The 15,260-nt window shown below is 37.0% G+C and overlaps 2 protein-coding genes across 5 annotated transcripts in view; one reads left to right on the top strand and one right to left on the bottom strand.

Moving 5' to 3' along the window:
- Positions 1-1,093: 1,093 nt before the first annotated feature.
- On the top strand, positions 1,094-7,243 carry gpr160 (G protein-coupled receptor 160). The gene is made up of 2 exons (XM_030160916.1): positions 1,094-1,206; positions 6,064-7,243. The coding sequence occupies exon 2, from the start codon at positions 6,129-6,131 to the stop codon at positions 7,035-7,037; it is 909 nt and encodes a 302-aa protein (XP_030016776.1). The 5' UTR covers positions 1,094-1,206; positions 6,064-6,128; the 3' UTR covers positions 7,038-7,243.
- A 1,816-nt stretch (positions 7,244-9,059) lies between these two features.
- skila (SKI-like proto-oncogene a) overlaps positions 9,060-15,260 on the bottom strand; it is a 34,461-nt gene continuing 28,260 nt past the window's right edge. For all 4 annotated transcript variants that reach the window (XM_030161260.1, XM_030161258.1, XM_030161259.1 and 1 more), the window contains exon 7: positions 9,060-13,680. In XM_030161260.1, the coding sequence (XP_030017120.1) occupies positions 13,420-13,680 (261 nt within the window). In that variant the 3' untranslated portion in view covers positions 9,060-13,419. The remainder of the gene's footprint in view (positions 13,681-15,260) is intronic.

A 15,260-nucleotide genomic window follows, 5' to 3' on the forward strand; every position in this document is an offset into this window, starting at 1 on the left:
CTTTAGACATTTCAGGTTGTTCATATTTGTTCAGGTTATTCACATTTTAGTGTTACAGGATCGTTTGTAAATGTAAATATTTTCATAATTTAATGTTATTTTTTGCACTAAAACAGACAAAAAAAATTAAGTTGTTAATTCTAGATTTTTTTTTGGCTTAATTGAAGTTTTTTTTTTTTACTTAATTGAAGATTTTTATTATTTTTTTCTTAATTCAGCTTTTTTTTTTTTTTTTTTTTACTTAATTGAAGATTTTATTTTATTTTATCTTTTTGCTTAATTGAAGATTTTTTTTTTACTTAATTGAAGATTTTTTTTTTGGCTTAATTCAAGATTTTTTGCTAAATTTGAGATTTTTTTTTTTTTGGCTTAATTGAAGATTTTTTTTTACTTAATTGAAGATTTTTTTTGGCTTAATTGAAGATTTTTTTTTTTTTACTTGATTGAAAATTTTTTTTTTTTACTTAATTCAAGATTTTTATTTTTATTTTTGGCTTAATTCAAGATTTTTTTTTAACTTAAATGAAGATTTTTTTTTTTTTGGCTTAATTCAAGATTTTTTTTTTAAACTTAATTTAAGATTTATTTTGCTTAATTAAATATTTTTAATTTAATTGAAGATTTCTTTTTTTTTTTTTTTGCTTAATTCAAGATTTTTTGCTAAATTTGAGATTTTTTTGGCTTAATTGAACATTTTGTTTTTACTCAGTTGAAGATTTTTTTGTTACTTAATTTAAGATTTTATTTTTTTTTTTTTTGGCTTAATTCCATATTTTTTCCTTAATTCAAGCCAATTTTTTTTTTGCTTAATTCAATTCAAGACTGTGGAATTTTTGCACTTGGCAAAAACATCCCAGGGGCCGAACTGGACCCTTGGGTGGGCCGCATTTGGCCCCTGGGCCGCATGTTTGACACCCCTGCTCTATATAGTCAACTATTGTCAGATTGTTTCAACACCAGCCTACAGTGTGTTGTCTCAAAAACCCAGGCATGGTGTTTATGCTAAAGTCATGTCTAAATGATTTATGAACTTCCTTGTTCCAGAGCCCATATTGCTTCACCCACTTCCTTTTTTCAAACCACGCCTTATTAACGAAAAAGGCTCTGAAAGAGGAGCTGCAGTGGAGATGGATCCTCCGATTAAAGAGCAGAGATGAACCGTGACAGCATCAGATGACTCCATTCACACTGGTCATTTACCCAAAGGTAATTGTGTCTTTGTGTGTGTTTTTCAGTCTGCTGTGTCCTTCTAAAAGTTGCAAAAGTTTCCCAACAAGCTGAAAGAAAAGTACAAAACTGGTGACATTGAACTGTGTACTTTTACCCACAAAGGTGATAATGAGTAAGAGATAATCGATAAACGCATATTTGCACCTCCCACACTTATTTAATCCGCTGTATGACCTACACTTCCAACATATAATGTGTTTGCAGAGTGTGTCAATACATGTTCAGTTTCCTGTTTCACCCTCACCTGTGTAGTTTCACCTGTGCAGCAGAGGCGGAGTTAAAAGGTTTGCATGACTATACCTCTGTCCACATGTGTAAAATATTAACTCCCGGATGAAGAGGAATGCATTCTTTGTTTCTCCAAAGCCCTGAGACACAAAGTCCCAAACATAATCTCTATGGGACTGTAACATAAATGACAACTGTTTATTTCTGAGTAAACAGTCTTGCTCCATTTCCTGGGATTTCCGAAATAGCAGGCTGTAGATCAGCAGCTTATGTTTCTGTGGTCTGGAGGTGATAGTCAAATAGGATGAGTATTAGATGACAGTTTGGATAAGCAGACAGAAGGAAAATAGTTGCTTCAATTCCAGATGACTGTCCAAAGGCAACTGACAAATGCTCTGTGTAGTTCTGCTTTTGGTTTCTTTGTTTTGGCTGCTTTAACCTAAAAAAAAAATGGTCTGACAAACTGACACACTAGAGCTACATCTAGAAAACTCAGAAAAGAGGAGCCTGGTTACTATGGGAAAGTGTCTCCATGTAGTCACATTTACAAAAGGTGTAAGGAGTTGAAGTTTTGTTTGTAATTCATTATTATCCACATTGGCTATTAATTTGCATTTGCAGATATTGACCCTTTAACCCAGGGCTGTCAATTTCATTTTAGTTCAGTTCCATATTCAGCTAAATTTGATCTGCAGTGGGCCGGACCAGAAAAATGATAACATAATAACCTATAAATAATGACAACTCCAAATTTTTGTCTTTGTTTTAGTGTAAAAAAAAACTGTTAAATTATGAAAATACTTACTTTTATAAACTATCAAAAAAAAAAAAAAAAAAAACCCTGAAAAAACTGAAATTTAGATTTAAAAATGTAAGAAAATTTGGTGCAATTTTAACAATGTTATTCCTCCACTTCTCATTTGTCCATGTGCATTATGGATCAGATCTACAAAGACACTAAACACTGAGGAACAGGAAGAAAAATAGTTCAAATTGTGCTGAATTTTCTTTAGACATTTCAGGTTGTTCATATTTGTTCAGGTTATTCACATTTTAGTGTTACAGGATAGGTTGGAAATGTAAATATTTTCATAATTTAATGTTATTTTTTGCACTAAAACAAAGAAAAAAGAATGTTGTTGATTCCAGATTTTTTTTTCTTAATTCAAGATTTTTTTTTTAACTTAATTGAAGATTTTTATTTTTACTTAATTGAAGATTTTTTTTTTTTTTGGCTTAATTCAAGATTTTTTGCTAAATTTGAGATTTTTTTTTTTTTTTTTTTGCTTAATTGAAGATTTTTTTTTACTTAATTGATGATGTTTTTTTTTTTTTTTTTGCTTAATTGAAGATTTTTTGCTAAATTTGAGAATTTTTTTTTTTGCTTAATTGAAGATTTTTTTTTTTTTTGGCGTAATTCAAGATTTTTGTTCCTTAATTCAAGCTAAATTTTTTTTTGTTGCTTAATTCAATTCAAGACTGTGGAATTTTTGCACTTGGCAAAAACATCCCAGGGGCCGAACTGGACCCTTCGGTGGGCTGCATTTGGCCCCCGGGCCACATGTTTGACACCCCTGCTTTAACCCCTGAGTTATTATTCCAGGTAAACGTGCAGCTGTGAATGTGCGTCTGTTTCAGTGTCATAAAAGCTGGTGTGAGTATGTGTTTGTGTTCCTTTTCTTCAGTGGTTTTGTTTTACTGTGTGTTTTAGGGTCAAAACAGGTGGAAAAAGACAAAGAGAGGAATTGAAGTTTGACAGGTTTTTACTAAATAAGACACTCAGAATGTACATCAATAAGAGATTTAGGACATTGAACATGAACTGTGAACTGGAACACACTGAACAATGACAAGTATTTGAATTTTGGCCCAGTAGTTTTTGTTTTGGGGCTGTTTTTTTTTTTTTTAATCAATCCAGCTGCTTTTTTTCACCTGGTTGAACTCCAAAACTCAGTAAAAAACACTGTAAAAAAAAAAAAAAAAAAAAAAAAAAAAAGGAAAATCACCACAACACTGCAAACAGTAAAAACAAAAAACAAGGAAAACTGGCGATGAGGGGCACACTGAGCATGCTCAGATGTCTATGGAAAGAACAAGGTCTGTTGTATCAGCCCATTTTGGAATTTTTCCTGTTAAATTTTCCTGTTAACAAACAGTTGAAATTTTTTGAATATTTAAAGTAAATCATACTTTCAGAACACTCACCACACACACATCAGGGGTAAAAGTGTTAATACCACTCAGCTTAGAAATCAGGTCCACTGGAGTAAAATACTAAACTACAAAGAGATGTCGGCGTCTGTAACACAGGTGTCAAACATGCAGCCTGTGGGCCAAAACCGGCCCGCCAAAGGGTCCAATCTGGCCCACAGCATGATTTTATGGAGTACAAAAATGACACTGAAGATCTGAACAGTCTGTGGTGTTGAACTGGTTTGAGACCAGTGTGATCTAAAGTCAAATAATAGTCTCATAACCCTCACAATAAAATGTGAACAACCTGAAAATGAAGTACAATTTGAACAATATTCTGTCTGTTACTAAATGTTTTGTGGATTTGTAGATCCAATTTGTAAGACGTGTTAATAAGTTGACAGATAATATTGTAGACATTCTTATTTTAATTACACATTCCAAACTTCAAAATTTCAACAATATTATGTTTGTGTAAGATTGTGTGTAATAATGCACAAGTACAAGTGTACAAGTGATAAGTTGAGGAATAATATTGTTAAAATTTGTCTTATTTTTCTTAAGAAATTCAAATTTTTTCTGATTATTCACATCTTTTTTGTGAAAAGAGAGTTTGTTAATGTAAATATTTTCATAATTCAATGTTTTTTATTGCACAAAAAATAAAGAAAAAAACTTAGAGTGGTCATTATTTATAGGTTTTCATGCTATTATTTTAATGGTCTGGCCTGCTTAAGATCGAATTGGGCTGAATGTGGAACTGAACTAAAATGAGTTTGACAGCCCTGGTCTATCAGCTTGAGCTTGAAGACAAAACCTTTACACTTGAAAATTTTTAAGTAATATTCATTCAGGCTCATGGTGACGTGTAAAGAATGAGTTAAAATGAAAGCTGTCTCTGTATGCGGTCTGTTTATCTTTATTTGCAGCTAATCTTATCATTGAGCAAATTCTTCTGTCAGACCTACAATCAGAAAATGACAAATTGCAGGAGAGGAAAAGGAAGAGTGTATAGAGTAGACTTTGCTGTTGCTGCTTTGGAAGCAATATGTAAGTGCAGTTTCGATATATCAGTCATTTCAGATCCTGTTCTGATTTTATACATTTTTTGAAAATGATAATATGGATCCAAACCTGCAATTTAGATATTACTCTTAGCTACAGATATCCTACAAAACTGAGATGAACTGCTCAGCCACTGATGAAACTCACATTTTAATATTTATAATAAATAATAATACATTAAAAAAAAAAAAAAAGACAGAGATAAGAATCGTTCACAATGTTGGTTTTTGTGAACACACAAATCCACTATTTTTACAATCTAAAACTTTAAAACTCATTGACCTTGTGGAATTCAAAACTATTCAAATAATGTTTAAAGCAAAAAATAACTTACTGCCTGGCAATATTCAAGAAATGTTTTGTGAAAGAGAGGGAGGCTATGATTTAAGGGGAAAGTTAAATTTAAAGATTCATAAAGTATGCACTACATTAAAAAGTTTCTGTACCGAAATCTACATCGAAATATGGTTCAACAAAACTCATAATAAACACAGTAGAATATCAAAGTGCGCTTCATATACTTTATGATGTTACCCTTGACAAAGCAAATTTGTTCAGCAGCAAAAGGAACCAGACTACCATTCTGCTGTTAGGACGCTGGACAAGACAAGTAAAAAAAAAAAAAAAACGTAGTGTGAGATACTCCCTGGTAAAATGTCCAAATAAAAGAGGATACACAAGCAAAGGTGTCAGAAAAATGGGCAATGATGACTGGGAGTACAGCTGGTGTCGGCTGCTGCCTTATCGGTACAGACAGCTGCCTGTCAGCCAGCTGAGCCCATAAAAGAAAAAAAAAAAAAGGAAAAAAAAAAGTTTCTGTATCACCATCTGTGGAGTAAAATTATGGAACAAATTGTGTGTGGAGATAAAACAAATATCAAACATAATTCAGTTTAAAAAATATATATATATAAAAAAAATTATTCTTGAGAGGTCCAGTATTTAATAATGACACTGAGGCCTGTTTGTTTATGGATGTTGTACTGATAAATCTGCTGGAATTACTGAAGAAAATGGTTGAACTGTTTGTACAACTACACTGACATGAACATATTGTTGTGTGTAATTCAGTTACTGCATTATGCATTTGTGGTGGTTCGATGCCAAAATTAGGTAAATAGTACTGTTTGATTCTTGTATCAAGTTAATGATAAAGGTGTAAAAGCACTGAGGGGTAGGATTAAATAAGTTTAGACTTCTTCCTGCTCCTTTTCGTCCATGCAAAATTCAGACTTGTATGTGCTGAAGATAGACTCTGTCCGTTTAAATGTTTTGTTTTGTTTTTTCTTTGGATGTTCAAAATAAACAAATAAATCAAAATCAAATCAATATTTCTGCCCTCTGCAGATTGTCCAGAATGGCCCCCAGTTGCAGGTCCACATCTGGTCAGTAACCCTCCTGGGCTGGACACCATGAACATCTCCATTCCTTCTATCCTGTTTGGTCTTGGAGGGAAGTGTCTGCTCAACTGGGCCCTGGTGTTTCTCCAGAGGATTCACATCTGGAGAAGCTTTGTGGGGGTTTTCAGTCTATCCCTGGCTGTAGCTGACACGGCCCTGACCCTTGCTGTTACCACCATTTATGTCCACGCTGATGGACACTTCCTCTACATGGGACTGCAGCTGACAACCTACCATGTATGTTTGCTGGTTCAAATCCTTGGACACATCTACAGGGTGCTGCATTGGTCTGTGGTGGCGCTAGCCGGTCTGGATCATGCCTTCCTTGTGTCTCAGAGGCTGGACCTAACCGCTGTCCAGACCACATGGATTGTGTATTTATTCGTTGCGGGCCTGCTGTGGTATCTGGCCGTTCTCTATGTCTTTGTGTTGTCAGATCTCAGTCCTGTCTTGGATGATGTGCCTCACTACCAGATGCACCGGTGCTGGATGCCCCATACATCCCAGATCCAAGATGTTCTAATGGTGCTGGTGTTCTTCATTCTGGGTTATATAGTCTGGCATGGTGGACGTCAAACACTCCGATTATCCAGCAGTCTTAATCTGAAGGACCAAGTTATAAACCAAAGTGGAATTCACTCCAGGATACACTTTGTTCTCCAGGTTTTGCATATATTTCTGAACACATGGGCCTTGTTCCTGGTTTTTCTAGCGGTGCTCATCCTCCTGCCTGTGGGAATACCTGCATACCTGGGTCTGAACGTAGCCTGGCTCTCATTCCTTAACAGCCTTCTGATTGGAGTCACTCTATGTGTACTACATCCAGCCTTTGAGCTAGCACAGGGCTTGGCAGCAGTTCCACCAGATAGCTTCTGTGAGTGGAAGTTTAAATTTAGCCTGGCAACAGATGACACAACCTGATTTGACCAATAAACACACTATGGAAAAAGTTTGGAATGGCTGATCTCTGCTCTTAACATTGTTTTGGAATTTGTGGCATTAAAAACACTTTGTTATCAGGTTCTGTGAACTTACTCCCAACCAAGGTTCTAATAGTTTTAAATGTTTCATTATAGTTTAATTTTGACTTTTTTTTCTCTAATTTAGTTCGTTTTCATTCGTTTTTAGAGCAGGTTTCCTAATTTTTTATTAGTTAGGGACCGAGCCAAAAGATAAGGCCCTCTCACACAGTGACAGGCCTTACCTTGAAAGCAAGGCCCTATTGTTTTTTGTTCGTTTTTATATTATTATTATTATTATTATTATTATTATTATTATTATTATTATTATTATTATTATTCAGACACCACTTTCAACTGGATTTTAACCCCCTAAACATGCTCAAAAACTCACCAAATTTGGCACAGATGTCAGGCCTGGTGAAAATTTTGATAAAATGTAAAAATTAACCCCATAGGTGCCAAAATGGGCTCTCCAGCACCACCTATATGGAAAAAAATGGCAACAGCCCTAGTTTTCATTATTTTCTAAATGCTTAGTTTTAGTTTAGTTTTAGTTTTTTTTATATCTTTTATCTTCTTCATCGTCGTATTCAAATAAATCCCAGACAGGACTCTGCTGCTTTCTCCCAACTGTAGTCTCCATGTTTCCAGGTAGAGTGGAGACCAGAAGACAACTCTAAACCACAACTGACGAGAAGTGACGGACCGTTAAATATCATACGGTGTCAGCAGCTAAACTTGCTTGAGGGAAATAAATCAATTTTGTATCAATCTGACATTGACAAAGACGAAAACGAAGGGAATTATCCATAATTTTCATACGTTTTAATTAGTTTTGTAAACACACAACACAGTTTCAGATAGTTATTGTTTTTTTCTTTTAATTATAGTTTTTATTTATTTCAGTTAACGAAAATGTTTTTACAATTCTAGTTTTCGTCATTTCGTTAGTTTTCGTTAATGATAATAATCTTGCTCCCAACTTCATCATCAGGCAAATTAAGTATGGTTCAGATAGGGGTGTCCAACTTAAACCACTGGCAAAGTTTAAATAGCCTAGTTAACCCTCATTGCTGAAGGGGATCTCAGGTCTTTAAAAGGACAGAAATCATAAATACACATGCATTTTACTGTCTTATTATAAATGTTTCTTAATTTTTTTTTTAAAGACTATTCATTTTGTTCCATAATAAAACCAGGTACACAACTCAATCAAGTTTAAAAGTTAGCTAATGGACAGGCTGGCAACATTAATTATAATTAAATAATAATTACACCAGTTGTTATAATGATTATTATTTATTGTACAGATGTACATTGTAACTTTGTAGAACAATTTTCTTATTAATAGCATTGGTATTATCTTATTGTCTTGGTGGGATTTTTTTTATTAGTTCAGCATTAATTATTGCTGAAGACATGGCTAGCTTTTAAAAACAAATAAAAATGTGTTTATCTTTATTTATTTGCTTGTGTTGTATATTTTTTAGAGGACAGTCAAAAAAAGATATGAATTTATGTCCTAGAGCTTGGTACCAGTTGTCCTAGACTGTGAACTAACTAAGCAAACATACATTTCCTACCAATCACTGCTGCTCTTTTCTTCTACTTTTCTGAAAGTGTGAATGCTAAGGACAGTACATCCTAGAGTTCCTGGTCCACTGCTCCAGCAGATGAAGAAATCCAGTGGATACTGCAGTGGAGAGAACATGGGCTGAATCTATCTTCACTGAAGAAACCACCACGAAACATGAACACTGTCATGTATTTATAACTGAGGTGATGGAGTCTAGTGTGTGGCTCCAGTGTGATCACATCTCACTCTGCAAGACAATGATAAATCTGCCTTTCTGTACGGCACAAACTCCAATCTTCTTCGTAAACCCATTTGCAAATATGTAAATCCTGAGTCAATATGAAAATAAGAACGCTTACAGCAAAAATAATCGTTTGACTCCACAAAAGACAGCACTCAACGACACTCATTTGACACTACAGAACTTTACTTGAATTTGATCCAAGTTCATTGTCTATACAGGGTTTATTTACAAGATCTGAAATCAGGGAGGGGCAAGAACAGAAAAAACAAACACTAGATACAACTGAGGTATTAGCTAAAAGCATTTACAGGTATGTAATTTACTAGTAAATATCAATGATGATAAACAGTTACAGATGCAGTGTCTTCTGCTTAAAAAACATCTTTTTATATCACAACATGAGGTAGGAGAACAGTGTCTCGATTCATGCAAGAACAAAAGTCTCATCACACTGTAGTATTGGCAACGTACTATGCAATGGTCATACACAGACACTGCGTTATATGTTTCAGAACAGCATCGAGGGGAATAAACATTTCTTTTTAGCAAAGCTGTGAATATTTTTTATCCATCTTCCTAACAGAATGTATACGGTATTAAAAGGTATTAAAACATGGTGTACCTACTCTTAATAACCAGCGACCTCTGGTTAATCACTGATACCGTCTACTTTTAATTTCTCCCACACTGGCTTAGAATAATTACTGGTTGAAAATTTTACACCCAACTACAAAGCATACCACCTGCAAAAGTTCAGAGGTCACCTCTTTTGGATTTGTTTACAAGGTTTCTTCACATAATCAGAAAGTAATGAGTTATGTAAATCCTGCAGTCAAATGTGTTCACCTGCTCCTTTCACTTGGCAAATCCTTATTTTAGCAAGTTGGGCAAACGTCACACCTGTAAAATTTCTGTACAAAGCATATCCAAGTTTTTATAACACTGCAAAATGCTTTAAAAAAAAAAAAAAAAAAAAGAAGAAAAGAGAGCCCAGCACAGTTTCTCCTATCGTTAAGTCCTGTTTTTCATAAAGTGTACAACTGAGCAGCGCCCCCTTGTGTGTGCAACACAAATTACACTGAAAATAAAAGGAGTTTTATTTTTTTTCCCATGTGTTGTTGAAAGATTTCACCTGTTTTGCGTCCTGTTGCAGAAGTAAATGAGTAAATCAAAATGAATACTGATTAAAGTCTGAGTGATGTCAACGCGTCCAGATTGCAGACGAGGATATGTGATCTCAAATTGAAAACATAACCATACAGCTACATGAATAAGTTTTTCTCCTTCCCTGTTCATGGCTGCTGTGCTTAAGTTAGGTGTGGCGGGCCAACACATTCACTCACACACACACACGCACACACACATGCACACACTCTCACCCACACACACTTTCTCATTTCCAGATCATATTAGGCTACATGTTATGTTCTTAATATCTCAACTTTATATTCAGCCAACCTCTGAACCAATAATGATATAAAACTTACACATGTTCAATGTTCATGCATTTGCGCCAACTCGTCAGTTTGTGCGTTACATGGGGAAACAACTTTTTTCTTTTTACAATAAACAGATTGATAGAGTGGCCCTGTGACACAAAACATAAGGGGCAGCAAAACATGCAAAAAACATCATTTTTTGTTTTTTTTTTTCCAAAATGCATTTTCTTAAACAAATGTTTTGTTTTCAATTTTGCTCAAGGAAGGGGATTTTAACAAAGAGGAAAAGCTCATTACATTACACGTGAAACAGTCCATCAAGATGAAATCCACAAAAAAAAAAAAAAAAAAAAAGAAAAAAAAAATCATCAGTTCAGAAAGGGGGAAGTGTGTAACAAAGCATTTTTTTTTTTTTTCCTATTTTGCCTTTGTCCTGCATTATGTCTCAGTAAACCATGCTTTTCACTCCCCCACATCCACTCAACACAAGTCAAGTTCCGATATCTGCAATGATTACTAAAGAAAGAAAGAAAGACAGAAAAAAAAGATAGATTCAGGCCACCTGAAGCCTTGTTCTGGTCCAATTTATATAACCTTTTGAAGATTATTTGTATAGAACAGTTAATATATTAATGACTACTGTATTTACAAAGTGAATATAAATCTTTAGTTAATACGTTAAATATTTTCTTTCATAATTTCAATAAAGGTTTAAATGGAACAACAGTAGAGTGTACATTTGCGGCATGGGTTTGATTTTACGGCTTGCACCTGCACCTCCTTTTATAACTATTAACAAACCACAGTTGTACTCTGCCTGGTCTGTTATTGTAAAGGGAAGCTGTGAGAAAATCTGCATTGAACAGGATGGAGCACAGTGGAATGTCTATCAATTTGCATTTATAGCAGATGCATAAAAAAAAAGCTCAGAGTTTAGCTAAGGCCGATCCCCTTCTTTTTAAACAATTATTTACACACACACACGCACACACACACTCTCGCTTACAGGGATCTTCCTTAGTGGCAATAAAAAGCGCTTTTGCCTGGCAACTGACACAATAAAAGTCCTCTTTTCCTCTGGCTGGACGTCTGCTCATTCTCCTGGTCATCGACAAAACACTGCGCACCCCCAGCTGATCTGGTACTGGAAATTGAGGTGTGGGAGGGTGGGTGGGTGGATGAGTGAGTGAGTAAGTGAGTGAGTGAATGATGGTGGTTTTGTGGGTGAGAATGGGGTAGGGAGGTTGTTGCGAGATGGAAATCCTGTACAGTCTTACCCGAGGGCAGGCAGAGGCCCCCAGACAACAACAGCTGCCCTCATTCTGACAGCACAAAACAAAACAAAACAAAAAAAAAAAAGGGCTCCCTCTTGTATCCCTGGCGTCCGGGCCACCCAGCCTGTCCCCTGAGCGCTCCCCTCAAATCCTCGCCTCTCCTCTTCCTCTCCCTGCCTGCCCAGCCCGGTGCTGTTTGTTCAGTCAGGCAGAATAACGTGAAGCAGGGGCCAGACCGGAGGCCCAAACCACCCTGCACTAACTGCTTTCACCTGCGACCCACATTCCTAAACCAAGATGACACTCAGACAAATAGGATGGGGATAAAACTGTCTGCGAACAATGAAGTCAAATGATACAAAAAAGCCCAGAAAACAAGAGACAGACTGGAGCTTTGATCATCTGCTGGGAACGCTGGCTGGGGCCTTTGTTCTGCCTGAATGCTCGGACTGCGCCGACACACTCGAGTGTGTACGGGCATGCGAGGATGTCCTATGTATTATGGTAACACAGTACAGCTACCGCACATGTGAGACTCTGCCTTTTCTTCTTCTTAGAAAAGCTACACTGGCTCAACCATCCCCCATGTCCAGACGCATTCCTTTCACAGGGGATTCTGGGGAGGCGAGCACATTAAGTGCGTAACACTGCTCGTAAGCTTCTTCATGCCAAGCCTGAAAAGAGCACAGTGTTTCCTGTCTAGCCCAAAAATGGGTTGAAAAAAACCACAGTGTTAAGGAGATTCCAAGCAGACAACAATGGTGCTAGACTACAGCGGTGGAAGGTGTGAGTTCTCCTGGGGAGTGTGGGAGGGTTTGGGGTGAGCAGAGGAGACACAGGGCAGCTGGTGGATCAACCATCAGAATGTTTGGTCTACAACAGAGTCCAGGTGCTGCCCAGCAGAGTGGAGAGGAACAGAGGAACCAGTCTGTGCTAAGGAGTTCAAGGCCAGACAATTTGCTAGCTAGCTACCATGGGAGACATGTCAAACTCAATACATTAATTTCAAGTTCAGCGTCACTATTGGCATATTTTCATGAGGTTTTATGACATCTGCAAAAAGGTTTTTTGTACAGTAAAGGTCTATCTCCTCCATGTAGACTTCAACAGGTGTCACACGTTTCTTTCACTGCATTTCATAGGGAACAAGAAACTGTGGTGAAATGTCCATGCCGTTTCCTGCAGTCGCTGGTGCTTGAGTTTTTGGATCTGAAGGTCCAGAAAGACAAAACGGGCACGCAACCAGGCACCTTTTAATGCGTCCATGAGCGCCAGTTGCTGTGCCAGGTAGTAGCATGATGTGACGTCTGTGAAGAAAGTCTCTGTGTCTGAGCTGAGATCTCCGAGTCATTATCTCCAAAATTCAGAGAGGGTGAAGAGGAAATAGGAGCAATAATAGGGGCAATAATGTGGGGGGGGAATAGTTGAATTGGTCACTACTTGACCAAACTCCCGTCTGAGAAGCAGCTGTTTGTTCAGTAAAAACTATAAATAAAATCAAACATAGATGCCCAAAAATCTTTAAATACTGTTTAAAGAGAGAAGGGAGCAAATTAATAAAAAAAAACAAAAAACAAAAACACAACATAAAAGTTTTCTTTTAAGTGATGTTAAATTACAAAAAAACAATATTTCAGTCCTACATTGAAATAAAAGGGTTAAAGGTGAGATGCACAACTTAAAAAACAACCTGAGGAGATGTGAGGCTCCTTTCTGTTTGTGGCTGATCTGTTTGTGTCTGTAAAGTTGGCGGGTGATGGAGAAAGGAATGAAGGGAGGAAGGGAGGCACCTATAGGGGTGGTGGCGGTTACTTCTGGCCAGCCACAGGGGCCTCTGATATGGAGGAAGAGGAGGAGGAGGGCGGGGAGTGGGCGTTAGGGGGTCCGGTAGAAGGGGTAAGAGGAGGAGAGGGGCTGCCTCCCACCACGTTAGACTGGGCCATCTGCTGCTTGAGCTGGGTGATTGTGCGCTCCAGCTTTTCCCGCGCCTCCCGCTCCCTGCGCAGCTCCTCCTGCAGCTCCTGCCGGTCCGCCTCCGCCCGCTCCAGCCTCTGACGCAGCTCGGACAACTGGGAGGAGACAAGGATGACACACAGATGCAAGGTCAATGTATGAGTATGTCTGACATCTTCAGACTGTACAACAATGACTCAAAAGACACTGATGTACACTTCATTCAATATGACACACAAAACAGCCCTATTCCTTTTGTAGGGAAGTCCAAAAACAAGGAGCAAAAGCAATGCCTTACATTAACATCCATGTAATAAGCATTAGTTAATAAGTAATAAAGTCCTCATGAGTTAATGGCATCATAAATATGTTTAATGAATACAAAATGCAGTTGGAAGAAACTTGGTAATGCAATGCTTAGAACAAAGTCTAATAAGTTTTATACAATTGATTACAATTAATACAGAAAAATTCAAGTAGTTTAGCTATTTTATCAGGGTTAGACATTAAAGCTTTTTTGTTGCTTTATTAAGGTTATTACATGTTTTTGCGAGCAGTGAAATGCACTTATTAACAGTTTACCATGCCTTAATAACTTATTATGGTTAATAAATAATAATAATAATAATAATAATAATAATAATAATAATAATAATAATAATAACTAGAAGCACTCGGAGAGCGCAGACCTCCGCCAAGGCTGATCAGTGGCCCCCCCCGTGGGCCCCCCCACGCCAAGGAGGTTATGTTTTTGCCAGGGTTTGTTTGTCTGTCTGTTTGTTTGTTTGTCTGTCCGTTAGTGTGCAACATAACTCAAAAAGTTATGGACAGATTTTGATGAAATTTTCTGGTCTGTGCCCCCCCCGTGGGCCCCCCCACCCCCGATCACCACCAAAATTTAATCATTTCTTCCTTATCCCATTTCCAACAAACCCTGAAAATTTCATCAAAATCTGTCCATAACTTTTTGAGTTATGTTGCACACTAACGGACAGACAAACAAACAGACAGACAAACAAACCCTGGCAAAAACATAACCTCCTTGGCGGAGGTAATAATAATAATAATAATAATAATAATAATAATAATTTTACTGACTCGTTTACTGCAAACCCTGCAGACAGACATCATCATGCAGATTTCTAAATATAATAATGTCTAAACATGTTCATATTTTCAGTAAAGGGAGTTTTATTGGTACTTTGGAAATGCATGCAGAACTGTAAAGTTACTTCACACAATGTCTAGTGTATATCCACACAAACATATGCACACCCCCCTCTCTATTGGCAGACGGGCTGAGTTTGATGCCAAAGAGGACGGGGAAGGAGGAGCCAGAGCCTAAGCAACACTTAGCAGGGGGGTGGGGGAGGCAGTGCAGCCCCGATCTCAAGCCAACATAACAGAACTCATCACTGCAGTAGGAACCCAAACAAAAGCTCTGTGTCCCTATGTCTTTGTGTGTGTGCTATCATTCTGTACAACATAATGACTCAAGTAGGGCAGGCATACACACATTTACACCAAAAATTTAGATGGGAAATTCTCAATCATAGAGATGTGACTATGACCACATACACAGCTTCAAGACTTGGTAGAAAAACCACATCCCTAAAGGAAATATGTGGGTGATAATGATGACTGTTTTTCAGAAAAGGGTGACCTGAATTTTTTAATCAACATCCACATTAAGATA

The sequence above is a fragment of the Sphaeramia orbicularis genome, chromosome 17, assembly GCF_902148855.1.
Source record: "Sphaeramia orbicularis chromosome 17, fSphaOr1.1, whole genome shotgun sequence".
NCBI lineage: Eukaryota > Metazoa > Chordata > Actinopteri > Kurtiformes > Apogonidae > Sphaeramia > Sphaeramia orbicularis.